General features: G+C 22.8%; 1 protein-coding gene across 1 annotated transcript; it reads left to right on the top strand. All coding sequences in view use genetic code 6, as the record gives it.

Annotated features, from left to right (window-relative positions):
- Window positions 1-7,073: 7,073 nt before the first annotated feature.
- On the top strand, window positions 7,074-18,800 carry TTHERM_00478070 (zinc finger lsd1 subclass family protein; the record flags this gene model as incomplete). Its single annotated transcript, XM_001017415.3, has 6 exons — window positions 7,074-7,104; window positions 7,155-7,200; window positions 7,370-12,543; window positions 12,829-14,334; window positions 14,563-16,758; window positions 16,816-18,800. The coding sequence occupies 6 exons, from the start codon at window positions 7,074-7,076 to the stop codon at window positions 18,798-18,800; spliced, it is 10,938 nt and encodes a 3,645-aa protein (XP_001017415.2).
- Window positions 18,801-21,117: the final 2,317 nt, after the last annotated feature.

Below are 21,117 nucleotides of genomic sequence, written 5' to 3' on the forward strand. Positions count from 1 at the left end.
TTCCAAGGTCATTGCTTTCAAATAATAGCTTTATCTATTTATTAAAAAATGCTAGATTAATTCTTTAAAATATTAATTTATTTAAAAATGATTTAGTTTTACATTCCATATTACAAATATATAATTACTGTACCTCAGTTTTAATGAATTCTTTTGCATATATCATTCTTAAAATATAATAACACTTAATAAAATGTAAATTAATTTAATTTTTTCTTGCTTTTAATAAAAAAAAGTACAATTAAAATCACAGTTTAGAATCAAAAAATATCACTTTTATTCTAAAACTATAAATTAAATTTTTCAAAATTTCTTTTTAGAGACTAGCTGAATTTATGTAAATATTTAAGAAGAGTATTATCAATCTAATAAAATTAAAATCGAAGTCATTAACAAATTTGGCTTTATGATAGATAGATAGATAGATAGATAGATAGATAGATAGATAGATAGATAGATAGCTAATTAAAATAAATAATAATTTATTAATGCTTTTTTGATTAAAAAGAAAAGTTAATTTTAAATACAGGATTAATTAAACTTTTTGGTAGATAAATCTTCTTAATTTTATAATTTTGTTCATTATCAAATTTTAAAACTAACAAAATTAATGTAGAAATAAAAACTGATTTCTGATAAACTAATTTGAGCATTTTTTATAAATCCTAAATTAAAAAAAATTGATTAAATTTTTACTGATGTATAAGAATATTATAAATACTAAGTTACATCATACTACTAATACAGAAGCAATAAATTAAAATAATATTTCAAGTGTAATAGAAAATTTTTGATACTCTTATACTTATTAACTTTTATATTCATTTGTAAAATAGAAATAGCTTTTTTATACCTAAAATTTGTGTATTATATGAGATCTCATAAAAAATTTTTAAGTTTTGAACTGATTTTTCTCAAAATAATAAAGATATTTATATATATGCACTTGAATAATTCTAAACCTAACATTTAAAGGTACAAAAAAATTGTTATATGAATTCATTTTATAAACCATTAAATTAATACTAAAGAATATTTAAAATATCAAATAAAAAAACTTGTAAAAGGCAAAGAAAAATTATGATAAATACAAAACCAAGTAATTTTTAGAAATTTAATATAGTAAAATCAATAAGATATTTACAAAAATTAATAAAATTCAATATTAAAGTTTATAGACTGATCAATACCAAAAAAAAAGTTATTATTAAAATAGCTTATCTTATAGTTTAAACATGTCAAATAAAGAGCTTAGAAAGCAATATAATAAAGATTTCACAATAAGGATAATAGAATGAGAAATATATTATATACTTAAAAATATTTTGATTGATAGTAGATTTTTTCAAGCAAATATAAAATTAATTGTCATAAAATTATTGAATTTAAGATATCAAACAATAAAAGAACTTAAATCAATTGCTTAAATAGGAGAAAAATTCAATAATTCATTTAATTCTACAGCTAAAAAGGAATTCGATTGGTTTTAAGTTGAAAAAAGACCTCAATGAAACTTTTAATTTCTTTATGAGATATTATTTAATAGAATAACTTATTAAAACTAATATTTATTGCACAGAAAGGATTACTATTTATTTTTAATTTTTATAATAATTTCTTCAAGAAATAATATAAATATTTAACAAATAAATAAATATTATGCTAATCTAATTATTTTTACAAGATTGTACTGAGTTGTTATGTTATTTTTTAATGTCTATCCTAAGCTTTAATTATTTTTCAAAAAAGAAAAATACAATCATAAAAAAAATATTTTAAATATCATGCAATCTAAAAATAATCTTTAGACTAAATTTACTTTCTCAATAAATTAATTACAATAAAGTAAGTGATCACTTTGATTATTAAAATTATTTTTAAAAATAAAAATATATGATTAATTTTAGTTAAAAAAAACAATTTCTGATTGATATTTTAGTTTTTTACTTTCTACTAATAATAAATCCACATCTCTATCTATCTTGGTGAAGCTTTTTTCTATTTGCTATGTATTTAAAAAAAGTATTAATTCAAGAAATTATAAATAATCATGAAATTTAAATAATAGATTTTTATTTTAGATTAAATTACTTCAAAAAAAATAAAGCTAAAAAATCCCTATACTAATAAGTGCCTTTAAGTTAAATTAAAAATTTATTTAATTCTTACTTTTATTGAGGATTAAAAATAAATACTACAAAACAATTTAATTTCTAAGACTAAAAGATAATCTACATCAAAAACTACTTTTCTTGATCCTAAAGTTATATATTTATTTTATAATTCAAGTTATTTGTTTGACGAGTAATTTGCCTTTCATTTTAGCAATATCTTTTCACCTCGGTTTATTATTATTTTTTAAATAATAAATAAATAAGTATTAATTGATTTATAAAATTTATGATATGTTTTTGAGGTTAACTTTTATAAAATGATTGAATTTATTTAACCATTAGCTGTTTTTTTTCTAAAAACTTATTTTACTGTTTTTCATGCTTTTAATAATAATAGAATAGTACTTAATATATGCAAATTTGTTATATTTTTATTTGTTATTATACCAGTTTAACTTTGCCCTTAAAATATCTTTCAAATAAATTGTTCGACTTAAAATAAATATTATTAAAACTCCTCTTTTTCAATATAACATTTGATATTTACATTGTGAAATAACTGCTTAAAATTTCACTTAAATTAGTTTTGAATTAAATAATAATCATTGATTGTTACCTTAAATTTAATAAAGAATTCTCTAAAAAAAATTTTAAACTTAATAAATGATAATTTTAAATAAAATTATTCATATCTTTAATTTCATTCTTTAAACGAAGGTAGATTTTTTACATAAATAAGATTATTATTTATTTTATTGATGCTTGAAATATCTTTCAAGTATTAAAAATTATATTATATATGTAAATAGAGTTAGCTGTTCAATAAAAATTAAATTTATTGAAGCTTGTAAAAAAAGTCCTTTCTTATTTCTAATGAAGGTAATGAAGTAAATTTCTTTGACTTAATATTTAGATAAACATTATATTTTTTACCATTTAGCCAAATAGATTTTAAAGTATAAATGACAAGGTCAAATAATTAGTGTCTTAGAAAAAAAACCACTATTTATGAATTGTAAAAATTGCAAATATTTGAGAAAAAAATCATAAAATATATTTAAATAAATAGTATTTATAAAAAATATGATTATTTAATAATATACAGTAGATCGTCTTATCACATTAAATCAATTCTCAAATACTATTTTGGTTAAGATTCCAAATTATCAGGGAATTACATTATTGTATTTTATAATGAAATTTGCAATAAATAAAAAAGAATCACATTAATTTGTTTGAATATATTTTTAAAAATTATTTAAATTGATATTTTAAAAAAATAAATATATTTCTATTTCAAATAAGAAACATAAGATAAATATTATAAATGAATAAAGCATTAATTTGATTATATTTGCAATTCAGATTTAATTGATAAGATTTATTTCCGTAATATTTTTTTCATTCAAATAAAGTTATAATATATCAATTATCTTTTTATTTTAGAAAAATTTTACATTTTTATATTAGATATTAGTAATTCTTATTTTTAAAATCTCTATAGTATATAATAGGATTGTTATAATGATGGGAGAAAGAGAAAAATATAATTTGAATCAATGAATACTAAATGATGAAAATTGGTTGCTTGATAATAAATAGTTTCAAGTCAATCTTAACTATAAAAGAATTTTTGATTGATGTAAGTCATAATCAGCAATTATTAAATAGATAAATATAAAAATCAGATAACAAATAAATTTGAATATCTTAAAACTTAATTTATTAATTGTGGATATTTACAGTCTATTTATCATATTTACAATAAATATATATCCAATTATTTAAAAATCTATTATTTCAACTAAATAAATTTACTTTTTAAAACAAGTTTTCTAATATAATTTAAATTTATTTAATCAAACATATAATTTATATTTGTGATACTCATTCAAATAGATATATTAACATCTAATAAGATTTCTTGATAAAAATCAAATTTTTTATAATATTGAATGAAGATTATGAAGTTTTAGTTTTTTATTTATTTAGATTTATTTATTGAGGTAAAAACCAAAATGTTATAAATATTTTAGAAACAAAATGGTAAAAGCTATTTTTAAAACTGCAGTAAGCTCTATAAAATTAATAAGATTTTGTAAGCTAAATATTCATTTAAATTACTATATTTGTATGATTTATAAACCAAACAAACATTGAAATACAACAAAAATTAAAATTATAAAAGATGGAAATGTTTAAATATCGAACTTTTTAAGAAGCAGAAGGACCTGAATATTTATTAATTTATTTTAATTTGGCAATTTAGTATTAAATATTATTTAAAAAAGCTTATTACAGAATAGAATCTTTACATTCATTTCCATAGAACCTAACACTAATTATTATAAATAATTTAATAATTTGCCATAGGATTTTTTTTTAAATATGTAATATAATTATATTTCTAACATTAAAATCATGTATTTGACAAAAATATGAATATCTTTTAATGTTTTCACTTTTCTTATTTCTTCTATAGTGTTAAAAACAAAAAAATTAGGGTTTCATTTTATCAATCCTTATATAAATATTAAATCTTACTCAAATATATAGCTAGTAATTAAATAATTAAACAAAAACTAAATTTCTGAATAAAAAGAAAAATTTTATCAAGTAAAAATGACCCAGTTGCATTAATTTTTTTCTGTATTTAATCACTGTTTTGTAATTAAATTATGCTTTTTTACAAATTAATTATAATAGATGCTGCTAATGATATCATACTATCGAGTTACCATTTGTCATCAAATTTTTAAGCTTGATAACAAAAAATCATTAAAATTTACCACAAACCTAAAAAGAAATTTTCATCATCATAATTATTCAATACATCATTAAGTTAGTGATATCTTCTTTAATTTTTTCACTTCTATTATTAGCCATATTTTATAATACTCCTTTAATAAGTGATCAAATATTAAAAAAATAATATGATTTGTTATTTTTAAATTATTTTTTCAGTAATTTTTAGTCTATGTTTCACTTAAAGTATCTAAAATAATTTTTTTTCTTAAAATAATGAATCGGAAACAGTAAATAAAATATCATATTTTTATATGTTTTTATTTATAAGAAAAAATTTATTTTGAGATTTGTTTGATTACTCTATTAAAATTAATATTATGAACATTTTATCACTTATTCTTAAAAAAGCTTTTAGTTAATAAAAATCGTTTTCATAGCATTTTTTGTATTTAATTTGTAAAAATTTAAAATATATTATAAATTTTGCAACTTGTTACAATATATGCTTTAAATACGCAACCTAAATACATTAGATAAATTATATTAAATGCTTTGATATTAAACATTCTACTATTATAAATTAAGGTTAACCAAATTACATATTGAAATAAACTAAAATATGCTGAATAGAATATAAACCATATTTTCTCATAATATTTTACTCATAAATTTACAAAAAAAATTTTAAATAATATTTAGAAAAGCTCTCAGATAAGAGAAATAATTTTCAAATTAATTTACTGTAGGAGAATTCTTATTCTACAATATATATTATTTTAATGTTTACATAATATATTTGAAACATCATTTATTTACAATCAAAATAGAAAATCATAGAACATCAGAGGAAAAGCAAATACTAGCTTCAATAGAATTCCAATCAAAAAGAGTAAGTTAGAACTAGTTGATTGGTATTTGATTGCTTTTTAAGCTGTAATAAATATAAAAGAAATATATATCTGAGTAAATTAATCATTTAAAGATTGATAAATATGTTTATAATTCAGGTTTTAAAATAAAGGTTTTCTCCCTAACTGTTTTCAATATTTAAATATATGCATTGATTTATATTCTTAGCTTTTTTATTAGCCTTTTTCAAAAAAATTTTTAGACAATACCATAACTTTAATAGTAAGATAATATGTATAATTACAGATTTATGTATATTTTAATTTATTAATTTTAAATAAATATAAAAATAATTATTTTTAAAACAATTGAACTAAAATATGTTATAATTATTATTTGAATAATTTATATAATTTATTTAATATGAAGTTTTATTTTATCAAATCTCTTTTAGAAGTATATTTTATTTCTAATTGCTTTATCTATTAGAAAAAGGTAAAATAATTATAATAATATAAAAAGTTTTTTTAGTTTATGATAATTCTAACAAGTATTATGATCTCTTTTTGACTAATTAAATTAATTTTTATTTAATAAAATTATTTATTCTTTAAATAAAATCGCATAAGGTTAACTTTGCAATCAAAGAATTTTAGAAGCTTATCATATTTGAATGCATTATATATATATTGTAAGCAAAAAAGACTTGTTTTGTTTAATAATTTTTATTGGGGATTCAAGAAACTATTAAAACCTAAAGCAATAAAAATAAGTTAATAACTTACCATAAAATTTTTTTAGAATTCAATAAAAACTTTTTATTCTTTAAAATAGATATAGATTGGTTTTTTATTATTTTTTATAAAAAATTTGTATTGTTTCAATCAAATGAAAATATTTTCTATACAATTTTCTTATTTTTCATAAATTATTTATTGGTAGAATACTCTATATTTAGTTTATGTGATGTTATCTTCTGAATTAAATTTTACTCAGAGATGTAGATTAGATATAAGTTTTTAATCGTGGAAATTAGATTCTGAAAAATACGAAAATTTTTAGTGATAAAAAAGCAGTCAGCTGAAAAAAAATTTGTTTTTTTGCCAATATTTTTAAATTAAAGTTTAATTTTTAAAGCCGAGCGCAAAGAAATAATAATTTGTTATTAATCTGGTTTATTCTAATTGATTATAAAGGCAAAAACATAAATAAATTGAATAAATTTCCTGCAAAACCTATTTATCAATTTTTATATATTCTTAATTTTTGTACTAATTTTATAATAAATCCTTACAAGCAAAAAATATATAATTAATAATTTTTGATTTAAATAAAAAAAATTTAGATTAAAAGTATAAACAAATGTTTTCATCACTAATTTTTACATTCTTAAGTAACTATGATTTAATCGCATTAAACACTAATTTTCATTTTTATAAAAAGTTTCTAACATTATTGCTCTATCTTATGATTATGAGCCTTAAATCAGGTAAAAAATATAATATATTATTGATTTCCTTTTAAATAAAACTTAATATTGATAAAATTTGGTATATTTTCAATACTGAAATAGACCTATTTTTTATTCAAATTAATTAAAAAAATAAAATTTTAATTAAAATTTTTTGAAAATTATATTAATCTATCATTTGTAAAAGCAAAAAATCATTAAGAAATTTAGCATATTGTAATACAAGTTGTAAATGTACTGTATCATACACATGTACTAGTTGCTCAAATTCAAGTTATTACTACTATCCTGACACTAGTGAATGCTATCAATCTATGTACTGCACATAAGATTATTCTGGTGGCGAAATTTATACTCCAGATCCAACTAATAAAGTATGCTGTATAAGAAACTGTGCAACATGTAAAAATAATGGTAACGAAAACTAAGTTTGTTTTACTTGTTTAGTAGGCTATTATTTACCATCAGTAGGAGCTAATACTTGTAATTAATGTAATTCATTATGCTATACTTGTAATGGCCCAAATTCTAATAATTGTTTGAGTTGTGTTACAGGATAATTTTTATATCAAAACAATACTTGTTAAAAAACTTGTAATACTAATAATGGGTATTACGTAAATGGAACTAACTGTTTACAATGCAATTCAAGTTGCTTAACTTGTAATGGCCCTAATTCAAATAATTGCCTCTCATGTCCTTCAGGTTCATATTTCTTTTAGAATAATACTTGTTCATCCACTTGTAATACTAGTAACGGATATTACATAAATGTTAATAACTGCCTATAGTGTAATTCAAGTTGTTTAACTTGCAGTGGTCCTTCTTTTAACAATTGTCTTTCCTGTCCCTCTGGCTAATATTTATTTTAGAATAATACTTGTTCTTCTACCTGTAATGTAAATAATGGGTATTATATAAATGGAACTAACTGTTTATAATGTAACTCAAGTTGTTTAACATGTAATGGTTCTAATTCAAACAATTGTCTATCATGTCCTTCTGGTTAATATTTATATTAGAATAATACTTGCTCATCTACTTGCAATACAAGTAATGGATATTATATAAGCAGTACTAACTGCTTGAAATGTAATTCGAGTTGCTTAACTTGCAATGGACCTAATTCAAATAATTGTCTTTCGTGTCCTTCTGGTTAATATTTATTTTAAAATAATACATGCTCATCAACTTGCAATACTAATAATGGATATTATATAAACAGTACTAATTGTTTATAGTGTGATTTGAGTTGCTTAACTTGCAATGGATCTAATTCAAATAATTGCCTTTCTTGTCCTTCTGGTTAATATTTATTTTAGAATAATACTTGCTCATCTACTTGTAACATAAATAATGGGTATTATATAAATGGAACCAATTGCTTGTAATGTAACTCAAGTTGCTTATCCTGTAATGGACCTAATTCAAATAATTGCCTTTCATGTCCCTCTGGTTAATATTTATATCAGAACAACACTTGCTCATCTACTTGCAATACAAGTAATGGATATTATATAAGCAGTACTAACTGCTTGAAATGTAATTCGAGTTGCTTAACTTGCAATGGACCTAATTCAAATAATTGTCTTTCGTGTCCTTCTGGTTAATATTTATTTTAAAATAATACATGCTCATCAACTTGCAATACTAATAATGGATATTATATAAACAGTACTAATTGTTTATAGTGTGATTTGAGTTGCTTAACTTGCAATGGATCTAATTTAAATAATTGCCTTTCATGTCCCTCTGGTTAATATTTATTTTAGAATAATACTTGCTCTTCGACTTGTAACATAAATAATGGGTATTATATAAATGGAACCAACTGCTTGTAATGTAACTCAAGTTGCTTATCCTGTAATGGACCTAATTCAAATAATTGCCTTTCATGTCCCTCTGGTTAATATTTATATCAGAACAACACTTGCTCATCTACTTGCAATACAAGTAATGGATATTATATAAGCAGTACTAACTGCTTGAAATGTAATTCGAGTTGCTTAACTTGCAATGGACCTAATTCAAATAATTGTCTTTCGTGTCCTTCTGGTTAATATTTATTTTAAAATAATACATGCTCATCAACTTGCAATACTAATAATGGATATTATATAAACAGTACTAATTGTTTATAGTGTGATTTGAGTTGCTTAACTTGCAATGGATCTAATTCAAATAATTGCCTTTCTTGTCCTTCTGGTTAATATTTATTTTAGAATAATACTTGCTCATCTACTTGTAACATAAATAATGGGTATTATATAAATGGAACCAACTGCTTGTAATGTAACTCAAGTTGCTTATCCTGTAATGGACCTAATTCAAATAATTGCCTTTCATGTCTCTCTGGTTAATATTAATATCAGAACAATACTTGCTCAGCTACTTGCAACATAAGTAATGGATATTATATAAACGGAACTAATTGTTTATAGTGTAATTCAAATTGTTTAACTTGCAATGGACCTAATTCAAATAATTGTCTTTCGTGTCCTTCTGGTTAATATTTATTTTAAATTAATACTTGCTCATCAACTTGCAATACTAATAATGGATATTATATAAACAGTACTAATTGTTTATAGTGTGATTTGAGTTGCTTAACTTGCAATGGATCTAATTTAAATAATTGCCTTTCATGTCCCTCTGGTTAATATTTATTTTAGAATAATACTTGCTCATCTACTTGTAACATAAATAATGGGTATTATATAAATGGAACGAACTGCTTGTAATGTAACTCTAGTTGCTTATCCTGTAATGGACCTAATTCAAATAATTGCCTTTCATGTCTCTCTGGTTAATATTTGTATCAGAACAATACTTGCTCAGCTTCTTGTGACACAAGTAATGGATATTATATAAACGGAACTAACTGCTTATAGTGTAATTTGAGTTGCTTAACTTGCAATGGATCTAATTCAAATAATTGCCTTTCATGTCCTTCTGGTTAATATTTATTTTAAAATAATACTTGCTCATCTACTTGCAATACTAATAATGGATATTATATAAGCAGTTCTAATTGTTTATAATGTGATTCAAGTTGCTTAACTTGTAATGGATCTAATTCAAACAATTGCCTATCATGTCCTTCTGGTTCATATTTATTTTAAAATAATACTTGCTCAGCAACCTGCAATACTAATAATGGATATTATATAAGCAGCACTAACTGCTTGAAATGTAACTCAAGTTGCTAATCCTGTAATGGACCTAATTCAAATAACTGCCTTTCATGTCCCTCTGGTTAATATTTGTATCAGAACAATACTTGCTCAGCTTCTTGCGACACAAGTAATGGATATTATATAAACGGAGCTAATTGCTTACAGTGTAATTCAAGCTGTTTAACTTGCAGTGGCCCTTCTTCAAATAATTGCCTTACTTGTCTTTCTGGTTAATATTTATATCAGAATAATACTTGTTCAACTAATTGTAACTCTAGTAATGGGTATTACATTAGCAATAATAATTGCTTGTTATGTAATTTAAGTTGTTTTACTTGTAATGGCCCTAGTTCAAATAATTGTCTATCATGCCCTTCTGGTAAATATTTATTTTAGAACAATACCTGTTCAGCTTCTTGCGACACTAGTAATGGATATTATATTTAAGGTACTAATTGCTTACAGTGTGATTCAAGTTGTTTAACTTGCTATGGTCCTTCATCAAGCAATTGTCTTTCCTGTCCATCTGGTTAACTTTTATTTTAGAATAATACTTGCTCTACTACTTGTAATATAAATAATGGGTATTATATAAATGGAACTAACTGCTTGTAATGTAATTCAAGTTGCTTAACATGTAATGGACCTAATTCAAATAATTGCCTTTCATGCCCTTCTGGTTAATATTTATTTTAGAATAATACATGTTCTTCTATTTGTAATACTAGTAATGGATATTATATATTAAATTATTAATGCCTTCTTTGTGATATATCTTGCTAAACATGTAATGGGCCAACTTCAAAAAACTGTTAATCATGCCCTTCTGGATAATTTTTATATGCCGATAATTCTTGCTAAATAAGCTGTAATACAAGTTTAGGATATTTTGTACAAGGCAATAATTGTCTTGTTTGTGATTCTTCATGTTAGTCTTGTTCAGGACCCTTATCTACAAACTGCTTAACATGTTATACTGGAAATTTTTTGTATGCTGATAAAAGTTGCAAACCTTGTAATATAAATAATAGCTACTTTATTAGCTAAAATTAATGTATATAATGTAGTCCGTCATGCTAAACATGCAACGGAGAATTATAAACGTAATGCTTAACATGCAAATCTGGTCTTTATCTCTATCCAGATAACTCTTGTTAATAATGCAATATTTCCAATTAATAATTTTTAGATTCTTAACAATTATGCAGAAACTGTAATCCTTCTTGCTTGACATGTAATGGTACAGGTTCTAACTAGTGTTTGAGCTGTCCAGCTGGTTAAAATCTATATCCTGATTATAGTTGTTAAGTATGCAATATCTAAAATAAGTAATATATAGATAATTAAGGTATATGTAGATAGTGTGATCCTTCTTGTTAAACATGTAATGGATAGTAATCAACCTAGTGTACAAGCTGTCCAACAGGAACTTATCTATATCCTGATAGCAGCTGTAAAATTTGTAATACTTCTAATTATTAATACTTAGATACTTAAAATATATGCAGATCTTGCGATCCTTCTTGTTTAACGTGCAATGGCCCTACATTTACTTAGTGCTTAGCATGCTCAAGTGGAAAAAATTTATTCCCAAACAATAGTTGCAATATATGTGATATAAATAATAAATACTATTTAGACAATACATAAATTTGTAGATCTTGTGATTCTACTTGCTTAACTTGTAATGGATAAACTCCTTAGTCATGTACAAGCTGCCCTACAGGAACTAATTTATATCCTGACAACAGCTGTTAAATATGCGATATTACGAATAAATAATACTTAGACAACTCTAATATTTGTAGATCTTGTGATCATACTTGCTAAACATGTAATAATTCTTCACCTAAATCTTGTCTAACCTGCCCATTAGGGACTTACTTACATCCAGATTAAAGCTGTAATACTTGTGACACAGCAAACTAATTTTATTTAGACAGTTAATAAATATGTAGGTAATGTGATCCTTCTTGCTAGACTTGCAATGGATTATCAGCGAATTAATGCTTAACATGCCCTTAAGGATCTAATTTATATCCAGACAATAGCTGTAAATTTTGTGATACTTCTAATAAATACTATTTAGATAGTTCTTATGTCTGTTAATAATGTGACTCTTCTTGTTTGACTTGCAATGGTTCAACTTTAAATTCATGCTTGAGTTGTTCTTCCAAACCTCAGGGTAAGTTATGAAATTAATATAACTTATAAATTAAAAAAAACGTTTACCATATTTTAACATTTTTTAATTTTACATTTTTAAGCTATGAACTTTTTTTTGGGTTTTTAAAAAAGAAATTAAAATATTTTTTCAAACAAAAAATCAAAAAATTATAGAATTAAATAAAATAAAGTATATATTAATTTAAAATTCTAATTTATTTTTCTAACCTTCTTAATTTTAGCTTTCTATACTTTACTCATTATTAAAATAGCTAATATTAACCTATTTTTATAAACATAAAAGGTGTTTAACTCTATTTATATCCTGATAATTCCTGTAACACTTGTGATACAGCAAATAAACAGTACCTAGATGCTTCAAATATTTGTAGATAATGTGATTCAACATGTCTAACTTGTAATGGTCCATCTGCTACTTAGTGTTTATCTTGTCCTTCAGGAACATATTTATATCCTGATTCTAGCTGTAAAATTTGTAATACTCAAAATTAATATTATTTAGATCTTCAGTAAATTTGTAGAAAATGCCATCCTTCATGCTTTACTTGCAGTGGATCATCTTCAAACTAATGCCTAAGCTGTCCGTTAGGGACTAACTTATATCCTGATAATAGTTGCTAGGTTTGTTATATAAATAATTAATAATTTTTAGATTCATCAAATATTTGTAGAAAATGTGATTCTTCTTGCTTAATGTGTAATGGTTTGTAGCCTAATTAGTGTTTAAGCTGTCCAAATGGGACAAATTTATTCCCTGATAATACTTGTTAATTTTGCAATTTAAATAATAAATAATATTTAGATATGTCTTAAATTTGTAGATCTTGCGATTCTACTTGTTAAACATGCACAGGACCTGCTAAAAATCAATGTTCCAGTTGCCCTTCTGGAACAAATTTATTTTAAGATAATACCTGCTCGCTATGTAACATAAACAACTCATTTTACATAGATTCAAACTCTATTTGTAAACCATGTGATTCTTCATGTAAAACATGTAATGGATCTTTACCTACTTAGTGTATATAATGTCCTAGTGGAAAATATTTATATCCAGACAACAGTTGCTAAGTATGCAATACAAATAATCTTTAATTCTTAGATTAAAATAATATTTGCAGGTCTTGTGATCTTACATGCTAAACTTGTAATGGGTCTACACCAAATTCTTGTTTAACATGTCCTGTAGGATCTAACTTATACCCTGATTTTAGCTGTAAGGGTTGTAATACAAATAAATAACAGTTCTTAGACTAAAATTAAGTCTGCAGAAATTGTGATCCTTCATGTTAAACATGCAATGGATAGTTAGCTACTTAATGCTTAAGTTGCCCTTCAGGTACTAATTTATATCCTGATAAAAGTTGCAAAGTTTGTAATTTAAGCAAATAATAATTTTTGGACTCAAATTAAGTATGCAGATCTTGTGATCCTACTTGCTATACTTGCTCTGGATAAACAACATAGTAATGTTTAACTTGTAATACAGGAAGTAATCTTTATCCAGATAATAGTTGTAAATTTTGTGATACTAGTAACTAATAGTATTTAGATTCAAATTAAATATGCAGATCTTGTGATCCTTCTTGCCAGACATGTAATGGATCTTCAGCTAATTAATGCTTAAGCTGCCCATCTGGAAAAAATTTATATCCAGATTTTTCATGCAGAGTATGTAATGTTAATAATATGTAATATCTAGATTAAAACAATATATGCAGAAGCTGTGATTCTTCTTGCTTAACTTGTAATGGATCTACTCCATAATCATGCTTAAGTTGCCCATCAGGTAATAAATTTGAAAAAAATGATTTTAATATATTTTTCATTTTAAAATATAATATTTATTTGTTATTGTTTTTAATAACAAAAATCTAAATTTTTATTAACAAATGAAAATTTTTAGAATAATAAACAAAAGATAAATAATTTAGAATTCACTTAATAAAAATAATTTGAACACTAAAAAATTTTAGCACAAAAATTAATACTAAATTAATTATTTTAAATTTAAAAGGTACAAATTTATTTCCTGATAACTCATGCAAAGTTTGTGATATAACTAAGTAGGTTTATTTAGATTAATCAAATATTTGTAGAAATTGTGACCATAGCTGTTAAACGTGTAATGGACCTTCTAAGAATTAGTGTCTGACATGTCTTACAGGAACCTACCTCTATCCAGATAATTCCTGTTAATAATGTTAAACTAATAATAAATAATATTTAGATAGCTCTAATATTTGCAGGTAATGCGACGATTCATGTTTGACTTGTAATGGACCTAATCCCACTTCATGCGTTACATGTCCTAATAATAATTCACTTTTCCCAGATTTTAGCTGTAGATTTTGTAACATAAACAAGTAATTTTATTTAGATTCTAATAATATTTGTAGATAATGTGATGATACATGTTTAACATGTTCTGGACCTTAAAGTACTCAATGCTTGAGCTGTCCGATTGGATAAAACCTATTTCCAAACAACTCATGTAATATTTGTAATATTTCTAATTAACAGTTTATTGATTCTAATAAAATCTGTTAAGTTTGTGATACTAGTTGTTAAACATGTAAAGGGCCAAATAATACTGATTGTTTAACATGTATTACAGGAAAATATTTTTATCCTGATAAAACTTGTAATGTATGTAACACAAATAATAAATTTTATCTTGATAGCAATCAAATTTGTCAATCATGTGACAGTTCATGTAAAACATGCAACGGTTCAAATAAAAATTCCTGTTTATCTTGCCCCTAAGGAACAACACTTTATCCTGATAATTCCTGTTAATTTTGTGATATTTCTAATCAATATTATATAGATTCAAAGAATATTTGCTAAAAATGCGACAATAGTTGCCAAACCTGTTCTGGATAAACCGATAAATAATGCTTAAGCTGTCCTGCTAATACTTATTTATATCCAGATAATTCTTGTAATTCATGCAACACTTCAAATCAGTATTTTGTAGACTCCAATTCAGTATGTTAAAAATGCGATACCTCTTGTCTTACTTGTGATGGATTATTTAAAATTAACTGTACTTCCTGCTAAAATGGTTTTTATTTAGATACTAATAAAAGTTGTAAATCTTGTGATTCAACATGTTTAACTTGTAATGGTTCTGGTAAAAATAGTTGCTTGACTTGCCCCAGTGGTTAAAATATTTTCAAAGATAAGTCTTGTAATATCTGTTAAATTAATAATAAGTACTTTATAGATAGCTCATAAGTTTGTTAATAATGTCATCCTACTTGCTTAACTTGTAATGGTTTGCTCTAAAATAATTGCCTATCTTGTCAAAATGGGTTTTATTTAGATTCCACAAAATAATGCTTACCATGTGACTCCTCATGCTCAACTTGTAATGGTCCTAGTCCATTATAATGCTTAAGTTGTAAATAAGGTTGGAATTTTTATCCAGATAAACTCTGTAAATATTGTGATTTATCAAATAAGTATTTCCTAGACAATTAAAATATATGCCAATAATGTTCATCTAATTGTTAAACTTGTAAAGGACACCTAACAACTGACTGTTTAAAGTGTGTAAGTGGAATGACTAAATTCCCTGATTAAACATGTAACATCTGCAATATAAATAATAAATAGTTTATAGATAGTAATTAAATTTGTTAAAACTGTGATAATTCTTGCTTAACATGTAATGGTTTGTCATCAACAAATTGTACCTCTTGTATGTAAGGATAGAATTTATATCCTGATAATTCATGTTAAGTCTGTGATATAAATAATTAAAAGTATTTGGATAGCTAAAATATTTGTAGATCATGTGATAAATCATGCTAAAAATGTAATGGTCCATAGAAAAACTAATGTATATCATGCATCTAAGGATTGACACTCTACCCTGATAACTCTTGTAAATTTTGTGATTTAGATAATAATCAATTTATTGATAACAACAACATTTGTTAGCAATGCCATAGCTCTTGCTAAAAATGTAATGGTCTATAAAATATAAATTGTACTTAATGTTCTTAGGGTTTGAGCTTCTAAAGCGATAATACTTGTAAAATGTGCAATGTTTCAAATGGATTCTTTATTGATTAAAAAAATTATTGTAAAAATTGTGATTAAAATTGTATAACATGCAATAATACAAAATAGTGTACAAAATGTGCTTTAAGTTTCACATTATTTAATGGGATGTGCTTTAACTGTTAACCAGGAACTTATATTGGTAAAATAAAATTTATTTATTTATTTTCTAAACAATAAAATCATTTTAAAATTATAGATTCAATAACGATGAGTTGCTAAAGTTGCAACAAAAAATGTAAGACATGCTTTGGAAGTCTAGAAACATAATGTATTTAATGTGCTAACCCATCTTAATTTTTTGACTAAAATAATTATTGTGTTGATTCTTGTTAAACTGGATATATTAAAAATCTGAAGACAAATAAATGTTAGTAATGTTTATATTATTCAGCTAATTTAGAAAAATCTGTTTGTGTTGTGGAATGCCCAGATCAATTTTATGCAGATTCTAATAATAATTGCTAGAAATGTGGAAACAATTGTAAACACTGTCTAGATCAATAAACGTGTACAGAGTGTAATAAAAATTATAGCTTTAAGAGTAGTAGTAATAGAGAATGCACAATTTGCTAAGCAGATGAATACAAAGATGAAAATAATACATGCCAAAAGTGCAAAATTTTAAATTGTGAAACTTGTTAAAGTAAAGATATTTGCTAAACTTGTGCAATAGGTTATTTTAATAAATAAACATACTGTGAATATGATTAGAGATATAACCATTATACTTGCTCCTATTCAACTTAGGAATAATGTGAATAAGAACTGAAATTAATTACTAAAGCAGACATTAGTATGTAGTCTGCTCAAATTGCTTCATTAGGAGTACAAACTGTCAATACATTATTGTTTGCATAAGGATCATAATTTACTTACTCATTATAAATATAACAAATGATAGGAAATACAAAATTTTCAGATAAATTTAAATAATTAAGCATAGGCTCAACTTTTATTGATCTAAATTATTAAATGAATATTTTGAGTGTTATACCTAGCCCATTAAGTTCGAATAACTCATAAAATGCTTCGTAAACATAATCTAATAGTAATTTGTAAAGCTAGAGAATACTTGAAGACAACGCTTCATCAAGTGATTTAAGAAAAGTTTAATCTATTGATTTAAGTAAACTCTTTTTAAGTGATGCCCTAATTTATATCATTATTACAGGTATTTTTATCATAATTATGGCAATTTGTAAGTTGCTAAGCAAAAGATATGAATATTTTAGTGATATTAATGAGAAAAAGTATTCTTATATAATCAAGCTTTAGCTTTTGTTTTCAAACTACATCCTAATTTCTATTTTTAAAGCATTTAAGAACATAGACTTTTCTACAACACTTCAAATAGCTAGCTTCGCTTTATAAGTATTATATCTGATATGTTATGCCTTATTCTTAATATTTTTTTATTTCTAAATTCGAAAATTTGATAGAAAATCTAATATTAATTCAATTAATAAATACTATGTTCTCATAGATAATGTAAATATTGACATTCCTTTTGGAAAATATTTTTGGTTCTTTTTTGAAATAAGAAAAATATTAAATATAGCGTTTACTTTTTTAATTCCCTCTGTAGTTTGTTCTCTAGTTTTAGTGCTATCTTTAAATTTAATATTTTTGATTTACATGATTTATTATAAGCCAATCATAGCTTTGAATGAATAGAGATATTATTATGTATTAGAATTCTTATAGTTAGCTATTAACATAAATATAATTTTAGTTTACAGCTTTGATGATGTAAGATTAGCATGGTGTACAGTATCCATAATAGGAATACTCTTCTTAGTGATATTATTATATTCGATCTATATATCATATAATATTTTGAGAATTAAGTATTGCAAAAAAAGATTTATTATATCTAAGAATTCATACTATGAAGAAGACATTAGATAGAAATCATTCTAATAAATTATTGATAAAAATTAAATGAGAATCAAAGTCAGGTCAGGAATCCTAAATAAATTAGAGAAATCATTAAGTTTATCCTCAAATACAGAGTAAGGAACTTATTTATTTATAAATTTTATTTTTAATTTAATTAAAAAATATATTAGAAGTGATTCAAGGATAGAGTATATGGACAATATACACTAACTCTCGATTAAATGGAATAAAAATCCAATATATACTAGAAATGTTGCATTGAGTGAATAAAAAAAATAATGATAAAATATATTTTTTATTTGTCTTTTAAACTTGAATAAATTTGTTATGATAAAAGAATTTCTGTAATTATTAGATAGAAAAATTAAGGGAAAAATTTTAAATAAAAGATTTTTGTCGAGATTTACAAAAATTAAAAAACTTCTCTTGATACTTTAATACCTTTAATCTTTTTTTTAAATAACATTTTAAGGTGAGATATTGTAGATTTTAATTACAATCTTAATATTGAAAAATTTATTTTTTGATATAAGGTTTAATTAAAAAAATTTCTAACACACATAACATATAAACGAGGTTTCAAAATTATATATAACATTCATTTTTTATTTTACCTAATCAATTATTTTATACATTCTTAAGATGAACCTTCCAAAAGATTATAAAAGAATTAATCTTATACAATTTAAATAATTTATCTTCATTTATATTATTTTTTAATTCTTCCAAACTAACTCTTTTAGAATTGTGCATAATCCTTCTATCAAATTAAGATCAAGAAGATTTATTTGGTAGGTCATTATAAATTAAAGATACCATACCATTATGATCAGCCAATATATTATGTGATCCTCCATATGATGTTGTCCTAAATATTTTTAAAAATGATACTCTACTTCTAGTAAATTATTTTCTAATTCCTCTACATACTTTTAAGAATTTAAGACTTCATTTAATCTCTAAATCTTTAATCCTAAATTACTATCAATCATTCCCCAAACGGATATTTTTAAATAATTCGCACTAATTTTTAGAAAATTAATTATGTATTATCTCTATTATCATTAACCCTTATACATACTTTCTATTCATCTAAGTAGAGATATAGGATTCATCTTTATATCATTTAAAAAAAAAAAATCACTATAATATTATTATATACTGTAAATGCTCGTTAATTAAGGCATATTTTAATTAAAACATTTTTTTCTTAAAAATTATGCCAAAAAAAAAATTAGAAAAGATGGAAATCATTAATTATCTAACTTTTTAAGAAGCAGAAGTTACTGTATATTTTATTAATTTATCTTAATTTGGCAATTTTAGTATTAAATATTATTTAAAAATGCCTATACACAATAGTAATCTTTACATTCCTCTCCATAAAACTTAACACTGATTATAAATAATTTAATAATTTACTATAAGATTTTCTTTTATTTTTAAAAATATGTAATATAATTATATTTCTACCATTAAAATAATGAGATATTTTGGTAAAAAAATGAATATTCTTTAAGGTTTTCACTTTTCTTACATCATCTATAATGATAAAAACAAAAAATTTAGGTTTTATTTTATAAATCCTTATTTAAAAATTGAATCTTACTCAGATAAGTAGCTCGTAATTATATTAATTAATCAAAAATTAAGTTATTGAAAAATAAATAGGAAAAATTTTATCAAATAAATATGACCCAGCTGCATTAATTTTTTTCTTTATTTAATCACTTTTTTGTAATTAAATAATGCTTTTTACACACTAGTTATAATAGATGCCGTTAATTATATCATACAATCGAGTTTCCATTTGTCATCTCATTTTTTAGCTTGAAAACAAAAATCATTAAAATTTGCCACAAACCTAAAAAAAATATATAATTATAATTTTAATGCATCATTAAGTTAATAAAGTTAATAGTATCTGTTTTAAGTTTTTCACTATTATTATTAGCCATATTTGATGTTAATCTTATAATATGATATTAAAAACTAAAAATATTTTATAAATTATTATTTTTAAATTATTTTTTCAGTATTTTTTAGTTATGTATAAAGTATTTAAAATCTTTATAAGAAAAATTTATTTTGAGATTTGTTTGATTACACTGTTAAAATTAATATTTTGAACATTTTATCACTTATTCTTAAAAATAAGTAAAGTAAAAATAGTTTGTAGCATTTTTTTTATTTAATTATAATAATTTAAAATATATTTTAAATTTTGCAACTTGTTACTATTTATGCTTTAAAATAGCTAACCTAAATGCATTAGATTAATTATATGAAATGCTTTGATATTAAAGTTTCTAATACTATAAATTAATTTTTGGTACTGATCGAAGGTTATTTTAAATAAATTAAATATTGAAATAAACTAAAAAGTATACTCAATAGAATATAAACCATATTTTCTCATAATATAAAACTCATAAATTTACAAAAAAATTTAAAATAACTTTTAGATATTGGGTAAGAGAAATAATTTTCAAATTTTTTTACTGTAGGAGAATTCTTATTCTACAATATATATTATTTTAATATTTAGATAATATATATTTTTGAAATATTATTTATCATAAGAAAAAACAAATAATTA

The sequence above is a fragment of the Tetrahymena thermophila genome (assembly GCF_000189635.1).
Source record: "Tetrahymena thermophila SB210 genomic scaffold scf_8254611, whole genome shotgun sequence".
NCBI lineage: Eukaryota > Ciliophora > Oligohymenophorea > Hymenostomatida > Tetrahymenidae > Tetrahymena > Tetrahymena thermophila.